Source organism: Gymnoscopelus microlampas (assembly GCF_963454915.1).
Source record: "Gymnoscopelus microlampas genome assembly, chromosome: 18".
NCBI lineage: Eukaryota > Metazoa > Chordata > Actinopteri > Myctophiformes > Myctophidae > Gymnoscopelus > Gymnoscopelus microlampas.
The window spans coordinates 36,035,392-36,060,985 of record NC_139955.1 but is presented as its reverse complement, the minus strand read 5'-3'; the positions used below and the strand labels follow the sequence as shown (position 1 = coordinate 36,060,985).

Sequence of the window (25,594 nt, the reverse complement as noted above, 5' to 3'; positions counted from 1 at the left end):
CAAATAAAACAATAAATAAATAACAATAACAATAATAATACATATTATAAATATATTGATATATACTGACATGGAGATCAATTGACAGGTTCACGCTGGAGGCAGACATTATTTAAGAGGTTTAAGAGGAGACTATCTATCTATCTATCTATCTATCTATCTATCTATCTATCTATCTGTAGTTCACTACATATCTATCTAACTACTTCATTTTATTTGGCTGCACGCACACTATGCCAGCACAACATATGGGGCATTTAAAACATAGTGACACGTCGTTATTTTATTTTGTTCAAATTAAAGGAAATATTTGGCTAAATGTCCAACTAGACTCAATTCTAATTACTTAAAGTGGTCTTCACTAACTGAGTTGGAGACACTGGCCCTGGCCTGTTGCCTCTGGATTTGTGTCGCTGGCAGACACGTCGGGCAGTTGTGATGTGTCTCAACTGCCTGCATGCAGAGCTCCGTTCCGTCAGCAACGATAGCACATCCGGTTTTTGAGCTAGCAACAATAAGGTTTCCGGTTGCCTTCAAAGTAAGATGATGACATTTAATGTTTTTTGAAAGACATACATTTATTTAAAAAGTACATTTATCATGTATGTATTTTTAAATAGCTTATACTAGAGCACTTATAAGTGCCAGTTTTATTTTTAAAAGACACACATTTATTGAAAAAATACATTTATGATGTATATCTTTTAAATGGCTTATATTAGAGCTTTTTCATGTCAAGGACCCCCAAATTGATATATAGTGGTCCGCGGACCCCCATCTGAAAATATTTTGTGCCAGGGACCCCCAGAAGAGAATATTTTTGTTGCAAATGAAAATGTTCAAAAGAATTTCAAGATTTTTCAAAAATGTTAAAAAATAGCCAACTTATAAATGGATAAAGTTGTTAACTACTTTAGCTGGGGACCCCCTGGAACTACCCCAAAGACCCCTGGGGGTCCCCGGACCCCACTTTGAGAACCAATGTAGGCCTACTATAGCACTTCTAAGTGAGGTTGTTCCAGATTTAAATTGGCTATTGATCCCCATTAAATGTGCACAGTTTCTGATTGTGTTTTGCACTTTAACTGGATATTGTGTTCATTTGTGTGTGTTAGATATATGTATTTCTTTTTTTGAAAATTATTATGATACAATATTGTTTATTTGCAGGAGCAAAAGAACAATGATAAAAGCAACAACAAAATATGCTACAAATAATAATAGTAGATAGTGGGTTTATAAAGTTGATCTCACCTATTAAAAAAATTAAATACAATACAAATAGAATGTAATCAGAAAACTACATTTAAAACTTATATTATTTAACAACATATTATTTAACGTGTGTGTGTGTGAACTGTTCCTTAACTGAGCGCCCTGAACTTGATAGAAAATTGATGCAGACCGGTACAGAACGTTGGTGAACATTGGGAGATAATTTGTAAAAAAAATAAATATGGTGGGCCGTCCAGTGCGGCCAGAGGTCAGAAAATTGCCACTTTCAGACAATAGTGGACACTGGACAGGAGACGGCTCAGCGAGGAAACACTTTGGACATACGCACGCGTTCGGGGAGACCTCCTCTACAATACCACGCTCTCCGCTAAGCCGAACGGGTGTAAAATAAAAAGTGGCGGGCCGTCCAGTGAGGTCAGAAAGTGCCACTATTGTCTGAAAGTGGCACTTTTTGGCACTTTTCTGACCTCTGACCTCACTGGACGGGCCGCCACTTTTTGTTTGAGCCCCGCCTGGCTTAGCGGAGAGTGTGGTATTGTAGAGGAGGTCTCCCTGAACACGTGCGTATGTCCAAAGTGTTGCCTCGCGGAGCCGTCTCCTGTGCAGCGCCCACTATTGTCTGAAAGTGGCACTTTTCTGACCTCTGACCTAACTGGACGGCCCGCCACTTTTTGTTTGAGCCCCGCCTGGCTTAGCGGAGAGTGTGGTGTTGTAGAGGAGGTCTCCCTGAACGTGTGCGTATGTTCAAAGTGTTGCCTCGCGGAGCCGTCTCCTGTCCAGTGTCCAATTTGTATAGGCTATGCATTCCTTTGAACAGCATTTAGGGTACTCTTACTCTGAAGAGATCGTCCACCGGAAGTCTTATCGTTGCCACCTTATCGTTGCTGACGGAACACAGCTTGCATGCAGCATCCTACATCGCCGCAGCACAAGCGTCCTGCTTTCCTTACACAATCAATCAATCAGATTCAGCATGATAACATCTCACTAAATGTGTGCTTTGGTGTTAGAATTACAATAACAAAGCTGTGTCCTTACGTACCGTACGGTAACGGTACCTATATGTCTATGTCTCGCTGGCAACTTTCTCACGCTCTCAATCTGTGTAATAGTCGGCTAGACAAATGAAGCCGACTGGCCCGTAGGTTACGTTAGATACAGCTTGCAATTGTCCACCGTTCATTCCCTGGACAGTTCATGATACAATACAACTACGCGTACAAATAATAAATAACATATATAAACGAAACTTTCCTGCCGGGTATATCAGATGGTTCCATAGTGTAGCGGTTATCACGTCTGCTTTACACGCAGAAGGTCCTGGGTTCGAGCCCCAGTGGAACCATTACTTTTCCCCTCCGCAGGTTGGTCTTACAGCACAAATCCATTTCACTTTAGTCGTTATATACAAAGTCATATTGTGCTTTCAAGGGGAAACGCTAGAAAGACAATAATTCACATAATAGATCAATATTACACAGTGCTTAGCAAACACAATACTGGGTTTCAGGAAACTTGATGAATAGATTCAGTTTTCATCGTTTATTTTTGCTCTGAAGGAGACAAGCACGGTCTTGCTTGTGTGTTTCTGTGTGTCCGGACTCGGAGCTAATCTTGCAAAACACTGGACCCACACCATCGCATTTATTTTTGCCAGTGGGCTTAATAGACCTACCTCCGCTTTCTTTTTCATAATAGGCTACTTTAACCACTTAAACCCCATATGGGTAACTGGAGTCCCTCAGGGCTCAATACTAGTGTATTTTCAGTTTTCTGTCATTGTGACAATCTCAAAACGCGACGCATTGCCTTGTGAGCTTGTCGATCGGCTATTTTCAGCGAAAGCTTTCCCCACAATACTGATGGTGGGTTTTAAGTGGTTAAATAGATGATAATAATAATAATAATTATTATTATTATTACTCTCCGCCAGGAGAGTATTGTTATCACTGCGTTTTCACTTTCTAAACATGACACACCGATTGGTCAAGCCTCACGTGACACGTGAAATACTGTGATCTGATTGGCTAGTGACGCCACCGGGCCTATATATACATGGCATCACTCTGACAGTGTCTCCGCCACTGTCAGAGTGAGGTAAGACGGGAACCATGAAAAGGACATTTATATAGACAGGAGGGATATGACATAGGACACTTATACAGACAGGAGGGATAGGACACTCACACAGACAGAACGGAAGAGGACACTTACCCAGACAGGTTGGATAGGACACTTACATATACAAGAGGGATAGCGACCTATAAATACATGTGTCACTGTGATAAGCCAGATTCCAATACCGAAAATCCGGCCACTAGCTCACTCCCAGACCTTCGAACCGGAAGTAGTCAAGTAGTCGCGGTCCAATTGTTCCTATCTGTCTTATTGGACAGATAGGACAGATAGGACACTTATATAGACAGGAGGGATATGACACTTACATAGACAGGAGGGATAGGACACTTACACAGAATGAACGGAAGAGGACACTTACCCAGACAGGATGGATAGGACACTTACATATACAAGAGGGATAGCGACCTTCGCGACCTTCGAACCAACACAAGTCTTCTGGCGGAGAGTTGTGCTCCGAGGAGCACTTTTTCTAGTTATTATTATTATTATTATTATTATTATTGTGGACTTATCATTATTTATCATAAATAATATAATAATTCTAAACTTACATTTTTATCATGGAAGTCAATGGAGATCGGATGCGGCTGAAACCTTGCCCAAATTTGGAGTCATACATCAGAGATACATCATAGTCAACTCACTGACGTCACAGACTGGCCACATGAACACACCGGATGCCCTAGCCATGGTTCACATGACGCTATGACAGTCATGTTTCAGGGCTACGAAATGCCCATGCCTTTCCCGTTTAAAAAAAAAAGTATTTACTTATTACTTTAACAAATAGCCCTATATAGTAATATAGCCACTACAAATGGGCTATAGACCAAGTCTAGTCCTCACAAATCCAAACTGTTAATGTTAATGATGTCCACGATCACAATACCAGAGGCAGCTCCACAAACCATGTCCAACCCTTTTTTGGCTCAACAAAGGGAAGTAACTCGTTCTCATGCTATTCATCAAAAATGTGGAACGCCCTACCAAAAGGAGTAAAGGAGTGTAAAACCCTACTCTCTTTCAAAACAGCCCTAAAGATACACCTTCAGGAGGCTGCAATTGGAAAATGGCCCCTGTCTAAGTCCTAACCTAACCTACCCCCCTACCCCCCCCCCCCTCTCTCCTTCTCCTTTTGTACATATTTCTCACTCTTCATACCAGTAACCTGTAAACTGATTGTATGACATTCTATAGTAGTTGTGTATATCTGTCTGTCTCTTATATGTCATCATGATTTGTGTGCATGGGGAACTCATTTGAAACAAGCTCTGTGCTTTTATGAGTCTTCCAGTTTAGTAGACCTTGTATTGTGAATTTGTACTTCCATGTACTGTTGTTCTCATGTCTTACTAAATAAAGTACATCAATCAATCAATCAAACTGACACTACAGCATAGGCGCGATAGGGTGGGGGCTTCGGGACCAAAGCCCCCATGCTCAACTGCTCGTCCCCTCATGAATACAATACAATTGAATTCCGCGTCCATTGAGTTCAAGTGGCGCCCTGTTCTATTCGGTTCCTCAAGCTTAATTTACAAATTTGTTCTAATTGATTTTGCAATGACGTACATATTGCTAACGTTAGCTACTGGCATGTGCAATTTCATCATGTAGGCTAAAATAAACCATAACAGACAACTCCTGTGATGATACAAAGTTTATGTTTAACCACTTAAACCCATTTGGTGGAACGGAGTCCCTCAGTGGGGAAACTGGGAAAGCTTTTGCTGAAAATAGCCGATCAACAAGCTCACGTTACAAGGCGTTGCAGTGTCACTCCTTGTGAGCTTGTCGATCTGCTATTTCCAGCGAAAGCTTTCCCCACAATATGGATGCTGGGGTTAAAACTTGAAGTGGTTAACTTAATAGTTACAGTTCAAATTAGTAGTGTAACCTACCATGCAACTGTACTGGATGACTCCAACATCAACATGGTCTTGCTGGTAGACGTTTTTGACCCAGCAGCAGCCTAAATAAAGAGAAAGGGTCAAATACATTTTTTGTCAGCATCAAAGTTGTATATTCAGCAGTTATTTAAAAAAAATGTAGGCCTACTCAACTACTAATGTAAACTCGGATCCTTTCTGCTCGGAACACATTGTAATCTTAGGGGCCATTTAGCCTTGCAATATGCTGCCATGTTATCGAGACAATAATTAGAGGTAACCACGAACACCTGCGCCACCTGGAGGCTGGTAGCGGTAGCCATCAGGTAGCAGTGATGGTAAAAGTACTCACAAGTTTTACTTAAGTAGAAGTATCAATACTGAAATGTAGAAATACTCTGTTACAAGTAAATGTCTGGAATTAAAAATGTACTTGAGTAAAAGTCCAAAAGTACTATCAAAATGTACTTGAAGTACCAAAAGTAGAAAGTACTCATTATGCAGATTGTACCATTTCACAAGTTTTGTAATGTAAATGTATACAAAATCTTTTGAAAATAGCAGATCTACAAGCTCACAATGTGTCGCGATGCCACGCATTGTTTTCAAATGGCCTGATATGTATGTTTTGTAATAATAATACAAATCTACAAAATAACTAGTAACTAAAGTTGTCCAATAATTGTGGTGGAGTAAAAGTACAATATTTGCCTTTGAGATGTAGTGGAGTAGAAGTAAAAGTACTGAAAATTGGAAGTTACTTCATTAAAGTAAAACATACTTCAAATTTGTACTTACACCATACTTGAGTACATGTACTTACTAGTTACTTTCCATCACTGTCAGGTAGTCGCAGAGCCTTGGTAGTCGCAGTCGCAAGAAGAACCTGCACCACCTAGTGGTCTATTTCTTATTTTAATTTGCGGTGTGATACTGTTTCCAACGCCAACGTTCCAGGAAATTGTATTTCAGGGACACACGTACTATTGTTTTATTGTTGTGGAGTCAAGTATATCTTATTAATGCCTAGGAGTTATTAAAGGTCGTGTGGAAAGTATTGGAACACGGTCCATTTTGAAAGCGGATATTGTTTCCGTGCACATTTCCTTGTGTCACCTTTGTTTCTGTCCCCAAAATGGCGAATCTAGCAGCTGCAGTCGCTGCTGCTGCAGCCAGAGATCCAGCTGTAGATCGTTCGTTACGCTCAGTGTTTGGTAAGTTCGTTAACGTTTTTAATAATATATAATTGTTGTTTTTGTTTGGTTTGCAATATCTTGAATTTGACATACCATTCAAGTAAAACAAGGATGATGATGATGATGATGCTGCTAGCTAGCTATCAGGCTAATGAGGTTTCGGCTAACCAACGAGGCAATTCTTCATAAGTTTGGTTGAAATGTTATATTTTAATTGCATCACATGCACATTTCACACTTTATTTCAGTGGGGAACATTCCATATGAAGCCACGGAAGAACAGCTCAAAGACATCTTTTCTGAAGTGGGGCTTGTTGTCAGTTTCAGGTAAGTTAAGCAGGGGGACACATATGCACATTCTCAAATTGGTATTCAATTCGTCAGATCTTTTATGTTACACATATTGAAGTATGTCTGTATACTTGTAATTCCACAATGTCAGTGTTTTACTGTAAAACACCTCTACAACACGAAGGCTGCATGTAATGTATCCACAAGTTTCCTATGGCATTATGGGCATCACTTCCTGTCGATTTGATCCCTGATACCTGATCAAATCGACAGGAAGTGATGCCCTTAATGCCCTAGGAAACTTGTGGATACGGTTCAAGTAAATTCTGGTTTCCACCCATAAGTGCAAACTTGTGATGAGGGCCAGCTCTCTCCTCAGCTGGCCTACATACATGTAGTTGTCATACAATTTGAAATAGGCCATTTGGATTTCCATGACTTCGTATCAAGAGTGTGATCATGTCGTATGTATCTGTTGATGTCCAGATTAGTGTATGACAGAGAAACTGGGAAACCAAAGGGCTATGGCTTTTGTGAATATCAAGACCAAGAGACGGCCCTCAGTGCCATGCGGAACCTGAACGGGAGAGAATTCAGTGGCAGGGCTCTCCGTGTCGACAACGCAGCCAGCGAGAAGAATAAGGAGGAGCTCAAAAGTAAGTGCTTTGGTGCTGGTAGTATTTGTTATTGAGAATTCAAAGTTGCTGCAATTTGGTGGCAAGTTGCACACGGTTAGGGATGGTATGATAATCGCTATTATCTTTGGCAAGTCATAGTGGATGGAATAGGTTGTCACCTGTTATCACCCGTTTATAAATTGTGTAACACTTCCTATGAAACCCATGTTTATAATGCATTATAAACATACTTAAGTTATGATGCATTAATCTGCTTATAACACTTTGTAATTATAGTTATAAGAACTCATTAATACTCTATGCCTTATAGATGATGAACATTGGCCTGCAACCAATGGTGTAAGGTACTTATTACATTGTCCATTGCATATAGCTACTCAAAATTCACTTGTAATGTGCTCAACAATCAAGTTGAGTAGTGTCACAAATAAGCATTTTTCAATAGGCTGAATTGATTCTGAATATTTGAATCAATACTCAATTGTCGCACTAGACCAGCTGTGCATCGTCTTATGACTTTTCTATCATCTCTGCCTAGAGAAACACAGGCTACCCGCACATTCGCGCAAGCACACAGCAACTCGACCTGTCTAGTTTAATTTGAAAATACAGTTCTTTTGGTGCGTATTGGACCAGAAGAATAATTTGGACTCGCACAAATGCTCACAGAGGTTCTACAGATACATTTTGATTTTGGGAGCATATGCAACTAAATGGTCACATTTAATGTGTAATACTTGACCATATAAGTCAATATAAAATGCTCTAATATGTTATGATTATTGTTATAATGCATTATAAGTATGTATACTATTTTATAGTGTATATAGACCTGGAATTTATAGGAAGTGTTAACCAAAATTGCACATGCATAGTACACTTGATATGGATCCTATTAACTGCTACGCCACATCTCCTCGCCAAAGACACTGAAAGGGTAACGGTCATATCATTATGTGTGTGTAACTGGCAATGGCTTTTTGCTCTGGCAGTACCTGGTGTAGCAGTTGAGTCACAATTTATTTAAAAAAAGTTTTTTGTGTATTGAGAAAATGCATGTAAAACATATTTTCTAAATGTTTTCATTGCTGCTGGCTTAGTACAGAAAACTCAAAAAGCTGTGTATGTGTGTATATATATATATATATATATATATATATATATATATATATATATATATATATATATATATATATAAAATTTACATTTACATTTATTTATGAAATGTAAGCTTACCATAATCACAGTAATAATGATAATGTCATATTCAAGGGATTTTTTTTTAACTAATATAGTATAGTGAACAGTTATTTCTTATAATGAAGTTTTATTGTTGCCCTGGCACAAAAGGGGGAAATAATGATACCAAAAACGAAATAAACAAATATCGGTATCAGTATTGGCTAAATTTTTATTTTAAACATTGGTATCGGCCAAGAATTTCCATGTCGGTGCATCCCTAGTTATTACTTTTGTCTTGCACAGGTTTGGGAACCGGAGCCCCCATTATTGAGTCGCCTTTTGGTGAAAATGTCACGCCTGATGAGGCACCTGAGTCCATCAGCAGAGCTGTTGCTAGTCTCCCCCCAGAACAGATGTTTGAACTCATGAAACAAATGAAGGTATACAAGTTTGTATTGTATTACAAAGTATTGTGTATTTGTTTGTGTATGTCCCAATGGGCGCAGAACATGTTTGAAGTTTTAAGAAACAAATTTCATAGTCAGTCCTCTCCTCTTTGCCTATGGCAGTGGTTCCCAAACTGGGGGAGTCCCCAGATGATAAGCTTAATGTGCAACATGTTTTCTCACTCAACAGTAAACGTACCAACAACATCCTTATATGAAACTTAAATATTTGTGTGATACTACTTGCTCACTGCATTTTGGCAAACATTTAATTGCAAGTAGTAAGTATAACTTTACAACTAAATGTGCACCTGGTTATTTCATTTGTTTTTTATACATTTCCTTTCCATTCTACACCATTTGGTAATTGAATTGCAGCAACTGTGCTAGGTCTTAGGCCAAGGTTAATACTACTAGGGTCCTATCTTGCACACGGCGCAAATATGCAGCACAAGTGTCTGTGCTAGTTCCAATCAACGTAGTTGTCATTTTCATGCCCATCGCCCACATTGTAGAATTACCAAATGTACTTAATGGAGAATTCCGGACTACGTTTTTCCACCGCAGCTAAAACCCGAGCAGATCACGTATTTTTGTTGCGATTTTATATATTTGTTTGTGTTCATATCTGACTTTCCTAATGACTAATAAACTGTCCAAAGTGTTTTTGTCCCAAATGGGTCGCCGTAGTGTTTACACTCTGATCACGGGCGAAATCTCGGCTTGCGAGACTTCCAGAGGGGCCTATCTCACAATCACCGTGGACAGTTTTCTGTCATTAGGAAAGTCAGATTTGAGGAAAAAAAAGAAGCGTGCTAGATCGTGGACCGTCCGCTCTGGTTTTTACCTGCCGTGGACTCCGGATGGAGTTATGAACATTTTCTACTGTACCATTCACCCTAGGATATTGTAATATCATATAAAAGGTAAGAAAAACGTAGTCCGAAATTATCATTTAAGCTCATCTGTGCGAGCATGGTCGTATTGGTCTTAAAATGAGTTGTGGTCGCCGCATTGTTGGCGCATTGCTATCTTCACATCTACAGTGAAAAAAGTGCCAACTGCATCCCAGGGGAGTTTTATGTTCATCCCAAATACATATTTTATCGAGCCCTGGTCTAAATGGGGCCCTTAGATTCTGTACACTCATCTCCAACTTACCAGGAAGTTCAAGCCCTAGAAAACCTCAACTTCCTTTCATATGAGAGCTCTGGTAATGTTTATTCACAGTCAGACATTTTTGGTACTGTTTATCTTCCATTTCCATAATTTTCAGAAGTAACATTTCTGTTTCTATTTTTTAGCTGTGTGTGCAGAACAGTCCCCAGGAGGCGAGGAACATGCTACTGCAGAACCCTCAGTTGGCTTATGCTCTGCTGCAGGCACAAGTGGTCATGAGGATCGTTGACCCAGAGATTGCCCTGGTGCGAAATCTAAGATATTTTACTCTTGTTTTTAGCAGCTCTTTAGTGATTATTAAGAAATATCTGGGTGGGGAATTTCATGTGATTTCTGAAGCCCAATTGTAAAAGAACGTAGTGCCAGCTTGTACCACATGAGATGTATAAGAAAAGTCACTTTATTGAACTTGGCTACTGTGTTACAGAAAATGCTTCACCGTCAGACTACAGTCCCGCCTCTGATTCCCAGCACCCAGACCAGTGCGCCACCAGCAGTCAATCCACCTCCTGCCCAACCCAGTGTCCCTGCCCCCCAACCACAGCCCATGGTAGGTATTGCTTTTCAACAAACATAAATTTGTAACAAAGGAAGGAGGTATAGCAGAAGGTGTCGTTTTATTTAATCTCCAAACACCAGTGCAGTTGATTTTGTGAGAACCCGCCAAACGTTTCCACCTCTTCATGTTCATCTTAGCCTGGAATGCATATGAATGGAGCTCCCCAGATGATGCAACCCCCAAACATGCAACCTCCTCCTGGGCCTATGCCTGGACAAGGACCACCACCAGGGCCTCCAGGTAAGCATCAAACTGCATTCATAAAGTGATCCATAAATGGATTCCATCCATCCGTCCAAAGGGTTGATGGTTTAAATTAGTGATGAGTAACCACTTGATATGCAGTTAGTCTCCCTTTATCTACTGTCCAGTATCAGTTTCTGACCTATATATGTGTATATAACTTATATGTAGTAAGAGGTAAAATATTTATGGGCCAATTGAATTAATCTGCACTTGTCTTCACCATATATCCAGAAAGAGATATACAGTATAACAGTACATTAGGTGGCCAGTGACTTTGACCAGTTTCACTTTCAAAACCTTTGCATCATGCATGTCACAAACAGAATGCGATGTGTTTTGTTGATATAACAAGTTTGTTCATATCCACTATATATATATATATATATATATATGAACAAACTTTTTTTGAACCACTATTTAACTTCCACAATCCACATGATCAAAACCATTGGTGTTGTGTGCCGCATTCTGTTTGTGTGACATGAATGATGCAAAGGTTTTGAAAGTGAAACTGGTCACTGGCCAACACATACATAAAAATCACAGAACAACTGATATGTGCAGATATTTTACGGAAGTAGTGTCTTAAGAGCACATGCTGATCTGTGATTATTTTATTGATGATGGGAAGGTGTCATTCTGTTTTCACATATGCATGCTTGCTTATATGTGCAGTCATGTCGATGTGAATGACAGTTTTTGTGCCTGACTTCCAATAAACATATTACTGTGGAAAAGAAGAATGAGAGACAAATTTGAAAAGCAATATTATGCCATAGAAATGTGGATAGTCTTTCAAAAATATTACTGTATGTATACAAATCATATAAAAGAAGTATTTCTTTCTAGACCTATTTCTCCACATATCTACTGGGAGATTTCTTCATATTTTTCACATGTATTTTTTTGCTTTTACATGTCAATGGTCAATGTGCTCTTGTCATGGCTCATTGTGATCACTAGGTGTCACCCATAGCACTGAAATCGGTGAAAATGCTCAATGAGGGCCATATCCCGGTCAGCTATCAAAATGGTGTTCAAAAACAGAGCTCATATAAAGCTGACATTTTGATATTTTAAATGTTTAACCTTCTAAGGTCTCTGTCATTCTTCTAAGCACATTAATATGTTTTATACATTGCACCTTACAAAAGTGCATATCACTTTGTGCAATAATGTGCAAGTTTCAACATTGAGTGCCAGGGGTTTTTCAAAACAGGGTACCTCCAGTGCCTGGAATTTTAACAATTTTTGGACCTTTTTCAAGTAGTCACAAAACATTTTCAGTGATCACCGTCCTCACGGTGATCCCCTCATTACACACATAGAGGTCTCGTACAATCCGGGGAAAAAGATTAAAAACATTAGGTAATCCGTTCCATAGTTGCAGCCAGTTGAAAATAGTCGAAAATACATCGTAAAAACAAAAAGTACACAGGAGCCGAGATACAGGCTTTTGAAGTCATAACTCAACCAGGAGGTGGATTGGAGTCTAAATCTTCGTAAAATGATATCTCCTGGTGCTGTGAAGGGAAAAAAAAAAAAAAATGAAAAAAAAAAAATCTTTTTGTTTTCATATTTTTGGCCAAAAACGGCCATAACCGTTTTTGGCACACCATGTTAGGATTATGAAAAACGGTCCGGACCGTTTTTGGCACTCAATGTGTTAACACATTCCCCGCCAGAGGGTTTTTTTCTTTTTACTTCCCCCACTGCCAGCATTGTTTGCAATGTTAAAAAAAATATTTTTTTAAGTAGTCACAAAATATTTTCCGTGATCACCGTCCTCACGGTGATCCCCTCATTACACACACACAGGAGTCTCGTAGAATCGTAGAAAAAAATAATCCGATTGCGGTAATCCGTTCCATAATTGCAGCCAATTGAAAATAGCATGTTTCACCCAAAATAACATGGTAAAAAAAAAGTACACAGGAGCCGAGATACAGGATTTTAAAGTAACAAGTTAACCAAGGAGTGAATGGAGATAGAAATCTTTGGATTTTTTAATTTCATTTTGAAAAACGGTTATACTCGTGGCTGGCGGTAAACGGGGTATTTTTCAACAACGGTTGTACTCGTGGTTGGCAGGTAATGTGTTAATCATCTCTTTCTCATAACATGCATGTGTGTGAGAGAGAATCTCCATAGTTGGGGGGGCTCCATGCTTGGGAATGATCTTTCAGTACTACTTTGCCTTTCTGAGTGCCGTGTCTCTTGTCCTTTTCAATTTAATGCTGGCTCAGGAAACCTTCAGCTTTCTCCCACAGGATCGTCTGGGCAGGCTGCTATCGAGCGGCCTCAAGGTATCACCCACACTCCCTCAGTTCAGCCTCAGTTCTCTAGATGCATCATAAGAGTGTCGTGGCCTGACTGCTGCAGCCTAGACATACTGTTTTTAGATTTAGCCTGCTATTCCAAAGTTGGTCTTGGTGCATGTCAACCATGATCAAATCACAGGTTGTTGCCTTGACTAATTACTTAAACGACGACTTCAGCCATTTTCAACCTATCTTCATATAATTCATATAAATGGTAAAATGTAAAAATATATTCTACTCTGTCTGTGTCTCATAGGAGGGCTGTAGATACTTCATAATCATGCCTACCAGTGACATCATTGTTAGGCAGGTTTTTCTTTTCCAAACAAGATTTCACTTTCCAGGAATAGAAAGTCTGCAGCTTCTATTAGCTTGCATTCCCTATTGATGTCACTAGTTAGGGCACACCGCACCTTTATTTTACCTATGGGGTGGAATTTGCCAATGGTAGCCTGGTTGGTACATGCCACACCATACTGGCTGCAAAAAAACTGTCGCCGCGCACAACCTGAGTATAACAGCGGCCATATTTTGGTGTGACCGTGCCCTTAAGCGGGTTTATGAACTGTCCACAGCCCTCCTCTGAGTACCATATTATATGATCATTAGTGAGGACCAATTATATGAAGATAGGTTGAAAATGTCTGAAGTCGTCCTTTAAGTAGGTCATTTATATCTTGATTCTATAAAGCAAGAGAATTGGAGGTGAAAACTATTAATATGCATGTAGTTGGTGACTGGATCGTGACACTGTAGACTGTAGAGGATTTGGCCAGTGGCAGATCATTTCTCATGTTTTTTTTTTTCCCACTCAGCTTTACTAATGATAAGTTTTGTACTGATTGTGTACAGTTGTTAACTTGTGCCTTGCCCCTAAATAAGTTGCTAATAGATTGAAATCAGCTTTATTAGTGCTCATGAACTATAATAAACCTGTAGTGAATTATAACACCATGGACCTCTTGAAACTTTGGAAGTATTGTGTTTTTAAGAATTACATGAAATGGCTAGCTAGTACTGATATGAGTTCTCTGTACATCTGTTGACCTTGGTTTCCTTTGTGCTCATTCTTTCTCTGCCGATGTATTCTATACCTTTTGCTGTGTTTGTGTACATGTTGTTGAGGATGAGATTTTGTTTTGGATAGGATTTTTTCTTAACATGATTTATATCAGGATTTGTCTCCACTTTGGTGGCACTTCTCATCCCCTGCATTAGCCCTTTTTAGTTTGTCGGCAGAGAAATCTCACCAAGGCACACTAGTTACTGTAAAATTACCTGAACACAGACTGCTGAGCTGGAGTCTGATATATTTGGCAGAGCTCTGAGGCTCGCTCCAGCGAGGGTCGGAGAAAGATGGTAGTTGGGACGTCACAATCCTTTTGGTCTCCAGAAGCTTAGTGCTGCCTCTTAGTGATTTCAGGCTCAACAGAAAACCACATTTTTAGTCAGGTTGCAAAAAATGTGCATTCTTCTCTTCAAGCAGTATTCCAATATGTCTTACCGTTTAAATATACACGAACAGGATTTACGTGTAGGACAAGACTTAGGGCTCTTGGTAGATTTAATGCCCAGTAGATGCTCAAGGCTCTATCTCATTTTTCAATAATTGCTTAAAATTATACCTTTTAGTGTTTTGAAGACTCACTGCTTGCATTGTCTACTGTGGTCTCAGTGGATGCTTAATGCATGAGTTGCTACATGCTTCAGGTGGATTTAGTGTTTTCTGCAGATTTGGGTTCCAATTGAATTCCAACCCTGAATTAAAATCAAACATAAAATAAGCATGTCAAAGAGAACATAATCCAGACTCCAATGTAGCCTGACAGCGCATTGTGGGTTCGAGTCCCGATTCCGACGATCTTTGTTGCATGTCCCTCCCCATCTCTCTCTCCCTGCTTTCGGTCTGTCTAATGTAAACTACTGTATAAATAAAGGCCAAAAAGCCCCCAAAATATTTTCTTTGTTGTTGCATAAGACCAGCAGATACAGTATGTACTTGAGGTTAACCATGTGTGCAAAAGTGGTAACACATTGGTAAGTATGTGCATGATCAACTTCGCAGGTAAAAAAATCATTTTTTTAAATCCACATGGCAGGGAAAGTAAAGTCCACACAGAGGAACATATTGGGAGAAAAAAGATTCAGTTTCAAGTAAAATGTTCCAGTTAAGTTAACACGTCAGCCTGGTGATAGGCGGAGATCAGGCCTTCAGTAGTCTGATTGTAGCCGGGTGGAAGCTGTTCAGAAATCTGGTGGTCTTGCCCTTGATATGGTAGGCCTCCTTGCCTGGCTGCGGTCGTAGTAGGGGTGTGAACAGTTTGTGGCTGGGGTGGTGCATGTCCCTGATGATAGGGTGTGAACAAATGTAGGCACATTTAGAGTATTTAAATGAGTCCAGTGGTTCTGTGTGTTTTAATGTATGATTTGTCTCTCTCAGGACCTGGTGGTATTCCACCCAGAGGCCTGCTGGGAGATGGTCCCAATGACCCCCGAGGAGGAACCCTGCTGTCTGTCACTGGGGAGGTCATAGAGCAGCCAAAGTAAGAACTCTCATCATCCAAATCACATTACCTAAACTGTAGACGTCAGTGATTGTTGGCGTATGTAGGGGTGCAACCGTTAATCAAACAAATTGATTAACATTTTATTTTCGCCTATCTTTAAAAAAAAATGAACTTGCAGATGTACAAGCTTACAACAGGTCGCATTGTTGTGAGCTTGGAGATTGTCTATTTTCACTGATGTTTGTGCAAGTATAAAATGGGGCTTAATTGGTCAATAATCAGACTAATCGATTTAGCCAATTATAAAACATCAATTAGAACGTTTTTGCGTCAATTTGTTGATATATGAATAAAAAATAATCAAATGTGACCAGAATACAGAATAATTACTAAGAAAATAATCGATGGAGCCCTACAGTAGATGTCAATGATTATTAGTGTATGTAAGTCTGAGGGCTGTCTACTCAAGTTCACTCTGTTTGTGTGTATGCATCTAGCCGGGGCTACATGGGGGCACCACCACCCCAGCACCAGCAGCCACCACCCCAGCACCAGCAGCCACCACCCCAGCATCAGCAGGCACCACCCCAGCACCAGCAGGCTCCACCACCCATGCACATGGGCCAGATGGGAAGTGGACCCCCTCCAGATATGAGAGGACCTCCGCAACATGACATGAGAGGCCCACCTATGGGTGAACCCCGGAACATGATGGGAGATCCCAGAGGGCCTCCTATGATGGAGCAACGGGGTCCTCCAATGGAAACACGAGGTAACTGCCACCACTGGTTCAAAGTCTGAGAATGGAAACTTCAATTTGGGGGTTTTATAGAAGCTACACTACACACAATAGTTTTTGTTTTTTTGATTCAGATTCAAGTTATTCTTTTGCTATGTACTTTACTCTTGTGTTTTGTTAAAATGAAGAGCTCAGCTGACTTTATAATGTGACTATTGTGGTGTATGCGTTGTTAGTATTCTTTGCATGCACAGGATGCATATATAATGGAGTACATCTAGTCCAGACAACCACATGATGCCCTAATGAGCACCATCCATCTGCATGGGCCAAAGGGTCGATCAATAACAAGGTCTTCATTTTGTTCTACTTTGTTATAGAATTCAATATTTCATTGGTTTTATGAATGTCAACACTGGTATTCTTCAGTTCATGGTTTTAACGAGCACTATAAAGGTGTGCATACTAGAGCGCAAATCTCCACCAGGAGGCATGCCCTAATAATAATAGTGATGTATGCAGTTACATTTCTTGGCACCATGTGATTAGCAGTTGTATATCGTCTCTACTGTCTTCCTTGCTCTCTTTTTCATACAGACGTCGTACAATGTCTAACCATGGTCCATTCAGTGTCTAGCTCATTCCATTCAGTGTCTACCTCCCTCCGTTATCTCTGCTTTGCCAATTGTCTGCACTCTGACTGTGCACAGACATTAACCTTAAATAATTTGGTGGTTTCGTATGTTGTCCCATTTATAAATGTATATTTATACGTTTCAATCTTACAGTCTGTGATTGGCTAGTTCCAGTACATCCCTTGAAGACAGGAGTGTTGTTGTTGGCTAATTAGTGCGTGACACTTATCCCATAGCCTGGAGGGACGATTTCTGCACTTTTATGAATTCATAAACATGACATAGTTGTCGATGACTGATTTGAGAGTACTAAATTGAGGTCCTTGGCCTGCTGACACTGTGCACAAGAAATGTAGCGCTGGTCAGTGTAGTAGTATGCAAGATTAGCTGCGGACAGAAACATACACATACGCTAGCCGCAACCAACCTAGATGCTATAAAGCTATCTGGCATCTAGCGTTGCAATACCAACCCTTGACAGCCCATTCATTGAAAACGAAAAGTCCTATCTGATTTTATTAAACAACGTTAAACTCACCAAAATTGCATCTGTACGGAAAGCTTGGGTTATCCTTTTTGTGTCTGTCAAGTGTTCGAGTTTGGAAGCGCTTGTTGGAATCACTCAGCGGTCCTGCGTACCACCTGTTTTCGAATTTGCACATAATGTAGGAGGCAGCAGGACGTGTGCTTCCAAACTCTTTTAAAAATAATCACCTGCTCAGAAATTATTGTCAGAAAGTAGCTCATAACATGTCTACGGTGGATTTTTATGAAACAAAAACTTGACAGATACAAAGAGTATAACCCAAGCTTTCTGTACAGTTGCAATGTTGGTGAGTTTAACGTTGTTTAATACAATCAGATTAGGTTTCAATGAATGGGCTGTCAAGGGTTGGTATTGCAACTCTAGATGCCTTATAGCCAGGGGTGCACATAACTGGTGCGCAGGTGCGCATGCGCACCCAAAATAAAAAATGCGCACCACATCAGGCGACGCAAGGCGCTTTTGCGCACCAACAGCTGGGACAGGAATTTCCAAGCTTTTATTTTTTAGCAAAACTAAATTCCTAGCCTGGAGATCGAGGCTAGGAATTTACTTCCTGAAGCCACACTCACACAATCACAGCCTGGAGATCGAGGCTAGGAATTTACTTCCTGAAGCCACACTCACACAATCACTCTAAAGCACCCGTCGGCCCCATGTACAGCCATTAGGCACAGGGGTAGAGATATGACTCGCGTCGCCTCGCATTGCCTCGCTGCGTGCACGCAGCCAGCAGCGGCTGTTAGAGGCACTCGTCACCCGTGCTGAACCCCCCCCCCCCGTTGACAAAACGGGACGGGCGCCATGCGCACCAAGTCACATGTCCAGGTGCTCTTCTGCGTACCAGACCTAAAAAGTTATGTGCACCCCTGCTTATAGCATCCAAGTTGCTTGCGGCTACACATACGTACACACGGGTGGCGAATGCATGATCTCCTGGTGGAGATAAAAATGGAACTCTTGGAGTGTGAGCAACATAATTAACACATTTGCAACGCCACACCTAAACCCCATGCTGTAATTATTCTGAGGTGTAAGCATGGCTCCCTATGTGTGATATGTCCCAGTTTGAACTTGATTTCTGAGAGAAGTAATCTGAACACTCCTCTGTTTTCACTAGGACCTGAATGGTTGGATTCCTGAGCATCTATGCCATATTAAGGATATTGCTGTTCATTACTGACTCATCACTTGCTCATCACTCAGCATTTGTTTCTGTAGGTCGTGACCCCAGAGGTCCCCAGATGGATGCTCGTGGGCCACCGTCTGGACAGAGGGGTCCTATGTCAGGAGGAATGCAAGGTCCTGGCCCCCACAACATGGGTCCTAATGCTCCTCCACCTGCAAGACCGGTAATGTCTACAGCTCATGATTTCATTCTGGTCAAATTTATAGGTGGCACATTCGTGCGTGTGTACGAATGTATGTATGCATCAACTTAAAGGATTCGTGTGTGTGTGTGTGTGTGTGTGTGTGTGTGTGTGTGTGTGTGTGTGTGTGTGTGTGTGTGTGTGTGTGTGTGTGTGTGTGTGTGTGTGTGTGTGTGTGTGTGTGTGTGTGTGTGTGTGTGTGTGTGTGTGTGTGTGTGTGTGTGTGTGTGTGTGTGTGTGTGTCATGAAGGGTCCTCCTCCACAGTCGGGAGGCGGTTTCAGCCCCGGGCAGAACCAGGTGTCTTCACAGGACCATGAAAAGGTGGGTGTGACTCAGTCATCAGTGTATAGTAATAGGCTGGATAGGAATCCAACCTGATGGAGTGTGATAATACTCTTTTGTTGTGAAAAACTGACGCTTCTGGTCTCAGATAAAATAATAATCTGACTTAAAGCACCACTATGTAGTTTGGGGTATCAGTGGCCACTTTGGACATACATAACATGGTAGCCAACGTCTTTGACTTCATTACCCAAGAGTCTCTGCAAGTATGTCCGGCGAGGACGCACTGTGATTGGCCAGTCTTCGCTTTGACTGGCAGTTCTGCCTTGGTGCCTTGGCAAATGCCAGGATGAAACTCATTGTATCCCCTATACATAGTAATACAGTCAAGCCCCTAGCAGGGGCTAAACATTTATGGAAGGATGATTGTTATTGCTTAAACATGTAACTTACATAGTTACTACATAGTGCTGCTTTAAGACATGGCCAATTAAACGGTAACATAAAGTGAGACTTTACAATATCTTTTAAATGTGAGTGCAGTGATGTTGATGTCTGTCTTTTCCCAACAGGCGGCCCTGATCATGCAGGTCCTACAGCTTACCCCAGAGCAGATCGCCATGTTGCCCCCAGAGCAGAGGCAGAGCATCCTCATTCTTAAAGAACAAATTCAAAAGACTGCAGGCGCACCCTGAACATTTTATGTCAAAGGCTCAAGGGTAGGCTGCAGAAATCTTTTCACTCTGTACAGTCGCCTCACTCTTTTTGCGCAAGAAACTGGTTACTCACTTCCTAACAGCACGCCTATAGTTACAGTAGTACTGACATGAGGTGCCAACTTCCTTGACTCAGTTATAACTTTTCTTTTTCAGTGCCGGGGATTGTTCTTTGCCACCGGCCCCATCAAAATCCTATTGGACTGGTCCGAAGATGTCTCCATTAATTTGGTATATTTTTTTGTTGTAGATTTAGTATCATACTGTCCACTTTTTTTATATAGAAGGGTGAAGTTGGTGTTTGTGAATAAAAGATCAAGTTAATTTCAATTCTTCTTTTTTTTTTTTTGTTGAGTATGGGTCAAAGTTCAACAGAAAATGTCACTGATATCGGTGTTTCATTGTTAAATTCTAAAACCAATATCTTTTTTTTCTTCTTTTTTTTTGCTCTGGAAGCTGTTGCTTGTTCCTGATATTCTTTGTCAATAAATACCCAAGAAATTATGTTCATAATTTTGTCAAAATGGGTTGGGGATTTATATAATTTACTGACGGATCTCATTCAAATTGTGACTTGTGAAATCTGTACAATGGTGCTTTGTTGCACAAAAGATGACTAGTTATACAACATGCCTGAGTGGATACCTTTGTCATGCTTACAAGGAACTACTGAATCTGACAGCTTTGCCTTTAATTGTTTTAGAATTTCCAGGAAATGCCCATTCTGGCATAGATTTTAATCATCAGTGTCAGTTCATTTAATTATTTTATTTACACAGGTATTTCATGAGCAAGTGTATGGTATGCTATTAGGCAATTTATTGCTCATAAGATGAACCATTAGGTTGACTACTAGCCAGAGCTGCTGTAGTGCAGACATGCAAAAGTGTCACTTTTCAGCTACAGTCACCTTTTTGAACCCAAATAGGGCAATTGTGTGACACCTGACCCGAAAGAAAACATGTCACCTTTTTCACCTCGGGCTGTTTGCATGACTGGTAGTGTAGGTGAAAGTTCCTTTTAAACAGTTTAACGGAAAAAAAGGATTAAGCTAATGGATTTTCTTTTATGATGCTTAAATGTAAATTTTAACTGTGGCTTTCTTTAAACTTTGCACCTGTAATCTACAGTGTGGTGGGTCTTATGCAGTGGTGGAAAATGACTTAGAATACCACAATATAAAAACTGTTGCAAGTAAAAGCACTAAAATGCTTGAAAATTGTAGATCAGCTAAGTATGTTATGTGTATCGGCCAAGTAACTAAAGCTGTCAAGTGGAGTAAAAGTACTGAAAATACCGCAATTGTACTTAGTTACTTACACCACTGGACTTATGCCCTCTTAAGATATCTGCCGGTAATGAGGTCAGTTGTCAAACAGGATATTTGACAGTAAAGCCGTTGATGCACAGAAATGTTTGATCAGTATTTTTTTTGTCTTAGAAGCTATGAGTCACTGGGGAAAACCAGGAAGACAAAGCTGTCCCTCATTAGAGCCAATCTATCCCATACCCAGCCTTCATTTGCCCTGAGGAGAGTGGCAATGGGACACCTAAGGCTGAGATGGCAGTAGATGACCAATTGGTGCAAGGTGAAGTGCATCCTTGCTACAGTAATCAAAAATGCAATTTTCTCATCCCTGAGTGGCGACTAAAGAAGGTCATGGTGATATGGCCTGTTATGTGATAAAAATAAATTGCCCAGACATTCGTCGTAGCCCTCTGTAACTAACCTTGGGCCACAACAATACCTATGTGTTAATCTACATTATACTGTATGGTTCCTCTTTGTAACACAGGTTTGGTGGATGAGATAAAGTCCTAACTGTTCCAGGAGGGCACTGCGACTATACTAAAAGTAAAATAAATAGTAAAACATGTACACATAATACATACTTGTGAAGAAAGTTTGTCACAAAATATACTTTAATGTTGAAACTTTGAAATACACACACACACACACACACATGAACTTAAAATATACAATACACAGATCAAACTCGAATACCTTCGCAAATACCTTCATCAAGTATCTCTTGAAATTATCTACAGGGTAGGGAACCAGAGAACATAATTCGTCATGGAACGTTTCTTCGACTCATCCAAGCTCATTGTTATGAGTAGACAAATATGCATCAATTGGGTTGGGCTTTAGTATGGAAAAAAGACTGTCTTACTGGCTTTCAGTACCAATTTAAGATTACCAGTGCTGTAGGAAAGTGCACAGCTGATTATTTACCAGTGATTTCAGCATCTTGGCTAAACGGGAAAGTGTGGAGATAGTAATTTACCAGTCACTAGAGAGAGTCATTCCCTTAAATAATGGTAGAACATGTGCAGCTTCCCATACATTTGGAATTGTACCTGTAAAAAGTGGTACATTTAAATATTAGTTATTGCTACTGTGGGTCCTTTTGACAGCTTTTAAAATTGTGTCATCAGCAATTGTCAAGGTCAACTGATCCATTGTGAAAATAAAAAGTTTGTTTTGAATGTTTTAAAAGACCAGTGATCTCCTTCAAAAAGAGAAACACCTCTCGTCAGTTTAAAAGTTCTCCTTGTTGAAGTAGAATTTGGTCTTCCGAGGATCTACATCTGAGTATTTGACACATTTCTTCTGCAAGACCTTTGCCAAAGCTTGAGGGCCACACAGGAACGTCCCCACCACTGACCTGAAAGTATCAGGAAATGTATATTTTAAGCACAAGAACAAAATCAAATTAACCAGTTATCAGATCTACTTAAATTAATTAGAGAAAAAAACATTGAAAACTTGGGAAGATAAAAAAAAGAGAAGTACTTACGTAGGGTTCTCTTTGCGAACTTGTTCAAACTCATTGTCCCAGTTAGGCCTGCCGTAATGGGTTTTCTGCTTGAGACCGGTCACCACATCTTTGTCTTCATCAAAATGGACCATCACGTGAGCAGTCTAGGAAGAAAAATAGAGAAAACTTAATGAGATAAAGAACCAGTCTCAACCATTCAAAGTGGAAAATATGAGCTTAGACGTAGCATTAGTGTAACTGTAGCCAGTGGTGGAAAATAACTTATTTTCAAAAGATTTTTATACATCATGATACCTTGTTTCATACCAATACTTTGGGACTTTTACCAGTGTTTCTACATTGCAGTATTGATATTTTTACTTGAGTAAAGAAATTGAGTAGGCCTACTTTTTCCACCACTGACTGTAGCTATAGACGATACATACGTGGCTCTGATCCCAGCCAGTGAGGTAGAGTTTGTAAGTCAGGAACTCTGCCATTCCTCTTTCTTCCATCTCCTTCTCCAGTATCTGCAGGAGATCTGCAAACCACTCAAAGGCGTGCGTTTCTCTGCAGAGCCAGTAGAAATAGATCTGCAACCAGGAAATGAATGTGAGCATTTTCAACAAACTCTTACGCAAGAGCATTCCTCATCACTGCTTTGTGACAAAAAAAAAAGGTACATTGTGAAAACAGTGTTAATGTGAGACAATAACCACCTTTGTTTTGGATTCATGTGACCGGGCATTGCATATGTCAAAGCAGAACAAAGGATGCGCATGCTTAATGAAAGGCCAAGACAGACAGGTTAGACCTGGTATGAGTTACCTTTCGGGTGTGCAGCTTGGGGTTGGAGTTTTTGAATTTGTACCAGATGGACTTCAGAATTGAGGCAAAGGGAGTGACTCCAATGCCAGCACCGACCAGCATGCTGACCTCATAGTCAAACACATCCTCACTGGCTGTGCCAAATGGACCATCAACACCCATTCTAAGGAAGGATAAATCATAGTTAATGGACATACAATGTCTGGTTTTATCCATTTTATCAATAATGATGTGTCATATCACTGAATCAAATGGGGAAAGTTCTAAGCTGGGCTATTGTCACAATTATGGCCTGAAGGGTGCATTGTGAACAGCAACATGTTTGGCCAGAGAATTCTGGATGCAGATCAGGTCAACATTGTAAAAGTGCTCACTTGGGTCCCTGAGCACCCTCTGGAAGCTGCTCCACCATACTCATAAGTTTGTCAGTCCAGTCCCCTGCGGAACGTATATGGACACTAAAGAAGTCCTCCTCAGGGGCAGAGGTCATCGTGAAGGGGTGCCACTCTAGCGGGGAGATGGCTGGGCAATTGAGGAAGACATACTGCCCCACATCCATCTTGAAGCCATTTTTCACCAGCTGCAGCTCCAGCACCTTGGACGGTCGCATCACGATCTGATGATGGAATGCATGACAGTGACAGAGCACATGGATCATGCTACTACACCCAGCAATTATTCCCGAAGGCCAACAGATGACTCATTACAGAAACTTACCTTTCTGTATTGCACCGTCTGCATGTAGCGGATGAACCGCAGCACACGCTCACACAAATAAAGAATCATGGGACCAATCACCCAATACCATGTCTATGAATAGGGGGGACAGAATGGGTTACGGTTATTTGGCTTCAGAGTCTACATCTCAGTAATCATTTGTAGAGTAAAACATGTTGACAAGTTCTAGGCAACAAAACATGGATCATAATAAAAAGTCTCAGTTATGCAACCACAACGGTACACAGTAACATCAGGACCGTTAATTTAACTCTTTAATGATAACACTAACCTGTGGGAACCCCCCAGCAAACTGGGGAATAGGGCACTCAGGAATCCGTCCCCAGTCTTCAAACCGATCCTTGCAGAATGTGAAATTGTGCGCCGGATCTGTGGTCGTCTGAGACCGCACAACGCGCCTATGAATGGGATACATTGGTCACATGAGGGGACATGCTCCTAACAACAAAAATATGTCCTACTTATACAGAATGTGGGCCCTGACTTAATCCTTACCCTGCTCCGTGGAAGACGAGGCCAATAAAGAAGATGATGAAGAGATGGTGTGTGTACCAGAAGACTTCAAAGTAGTTACGCCTGATGACCTCCATGGAGGAAGTGATGATGAGGATGAGTGCCAGTGTGATGATGATGCCTGTGAGACCCGCAATGGAGGTCAAGACAAAGATTGTTGGGGTCTGCTGTGGATCCTGTGTCGCAAGGAGTTGAACAGGTACGCGTCATTCCAGGCCAAAAAGGCAGATCAACTGATGTGTATAAAACATTGTGTCCTTTGTTTGCCGAGTCACAGACTAACTCATACTTGATGGAAGCAAGGCAATAACTGAAGACCTCTAAATACTGAAAGTGCTGATCCTGCACTCTTAGTTTAGTTTGGTGTGGGTGCTGTACCCCTAGGTCCTTAAAGGCCAATATTAACAGTTTGAGAGGGTACAGGGCCAGATAGGTCTGAAAAGCTGCACGATAACTTACATCGGTGGAACGGATAGGGTTCAGGTATGTGGTGTTGTCGAGGTCTTCCAGATTGGACAAGGCTGTGCTGAGCCCATCATACTCCCCTCGTCTGCTTCTGCTGTACCACTCCACATTGAGCAAATGTGCAAGTAGGTGCACAGCTATCAGAGCACAGAGGAGACATCATAATACCAGT

The 25,594-nt window shown here is 40.8% G+C and overlaps 2 protein-coding genes across 4 annotated transcripts in view; one reads left to right on the top strand and one right to left on the bottom strand.

Annotated features, from left to right (window-relative positions):
- Nucleotides 1–6,394: 6,394 nt before the first annotated feature.
- On the top strand, nucleotides 6,395–20,621 carry cstf2 (cleavage stimulation factor, 3' pre-RNA, subunit 2). Of its 3 annotated transcripts, XM_084041643.1 has the most exons (14): nucleotides 6,395–6,478; nucleotides 6,709–6,787; nucleotides 7,238–7,407; nucleotides 8,875–9,011; nucleotides 10,322–10,441; nucleotides 10,624–10,746; nucleotides 10,893–10,995; nucleotides 13,248–13,307; nucleotides 15,763–15,865; nucleotides 16,327–16,601; nucleotides 18,969–19,099; nucleotides 19,368–19,439; nucleotides 19,973–20,119; nucleotides 20,273–20,621. In XM_084041643.1, the coding sequence occupies exons 1-13, from the start codon at nucleotides 6,400–6,402 to the stop codon at nucleotides 20,093–20,095; spliced, it is 1,575 nt and encodes a 524-aa protein (XP_083897769.1). In that variant the 5' UTR covers nucleotides 6,395–6,399; the 3' UTR covers nucleotides 20,096–20,119; nucleotides 20,273–20,621. The 3 variants fall into 3 exon arrangements, with proteins under 3 accessions (XP_083897769.1, XP_083897768.1, XP_083897770.1); XM_084041642.1 differs by having other exon boundaries at nucleotides 19,973–20,621; XM_084041644.1 differs by lacking the exon at nucleotides 13,248–13,307 and having other exon boundaries at nucleotides 19,973–20,621.
- Nucleotides 20,622–22,024: 1,403 nt separating this feature from the next.
- The window catches only part of nox1 (NADPH oxidase 1), a 5,336-nt gene continuing 1,766 nt past the window's right edge, over nucleotides 22,025–25,594 (bottom strand). Inside the window, exons 5-13 of the mRNA XM_084041276.1 lie at nucleotides 25,417–25,559; nucleotides 24,940–25,133; nucleotides 24,716–24,842; nucleotides 24,424–24,516; nucleotides 24,081–24,322; nucleotides 23,707–23,869; nucleotides 23,325–23,471; nucleotides 22,918–23,042; nucleotides 22,025–22,785 (exon numbers count right to left, since the gene is read on the bottom strand). Of these exons, the coding sequence (XP_083897402.1) occupies nucleotides 22,659–22,785; nucleotides 22,918–23,042; nucleotides 23,325–23,471; nucleotides 23,707–23,869; nucleotides 24,081–24,322; nucleotides 24,424–24,516; nucleotides 24,716–24,842; nucleotides 24,940–25,133; nucleotides 25,417–25,559 (1,361 nt within the window). The 3' untranslated portion in view covers nucleotides 22,025–22,658. The remainder of the gene's footprint in view (nucleotides 22,786–22,917; nucleotides 23,043–23,324; nucleotides 23,472–23,706; nucleotides 23,870–24,080; nucleotides 24,323–24,423; nucleotides 24,517–24,715; nucleotides 24,843–24,939; nucleotides 25,134–25,416; nucleotides 25,560–25,594) is intronic.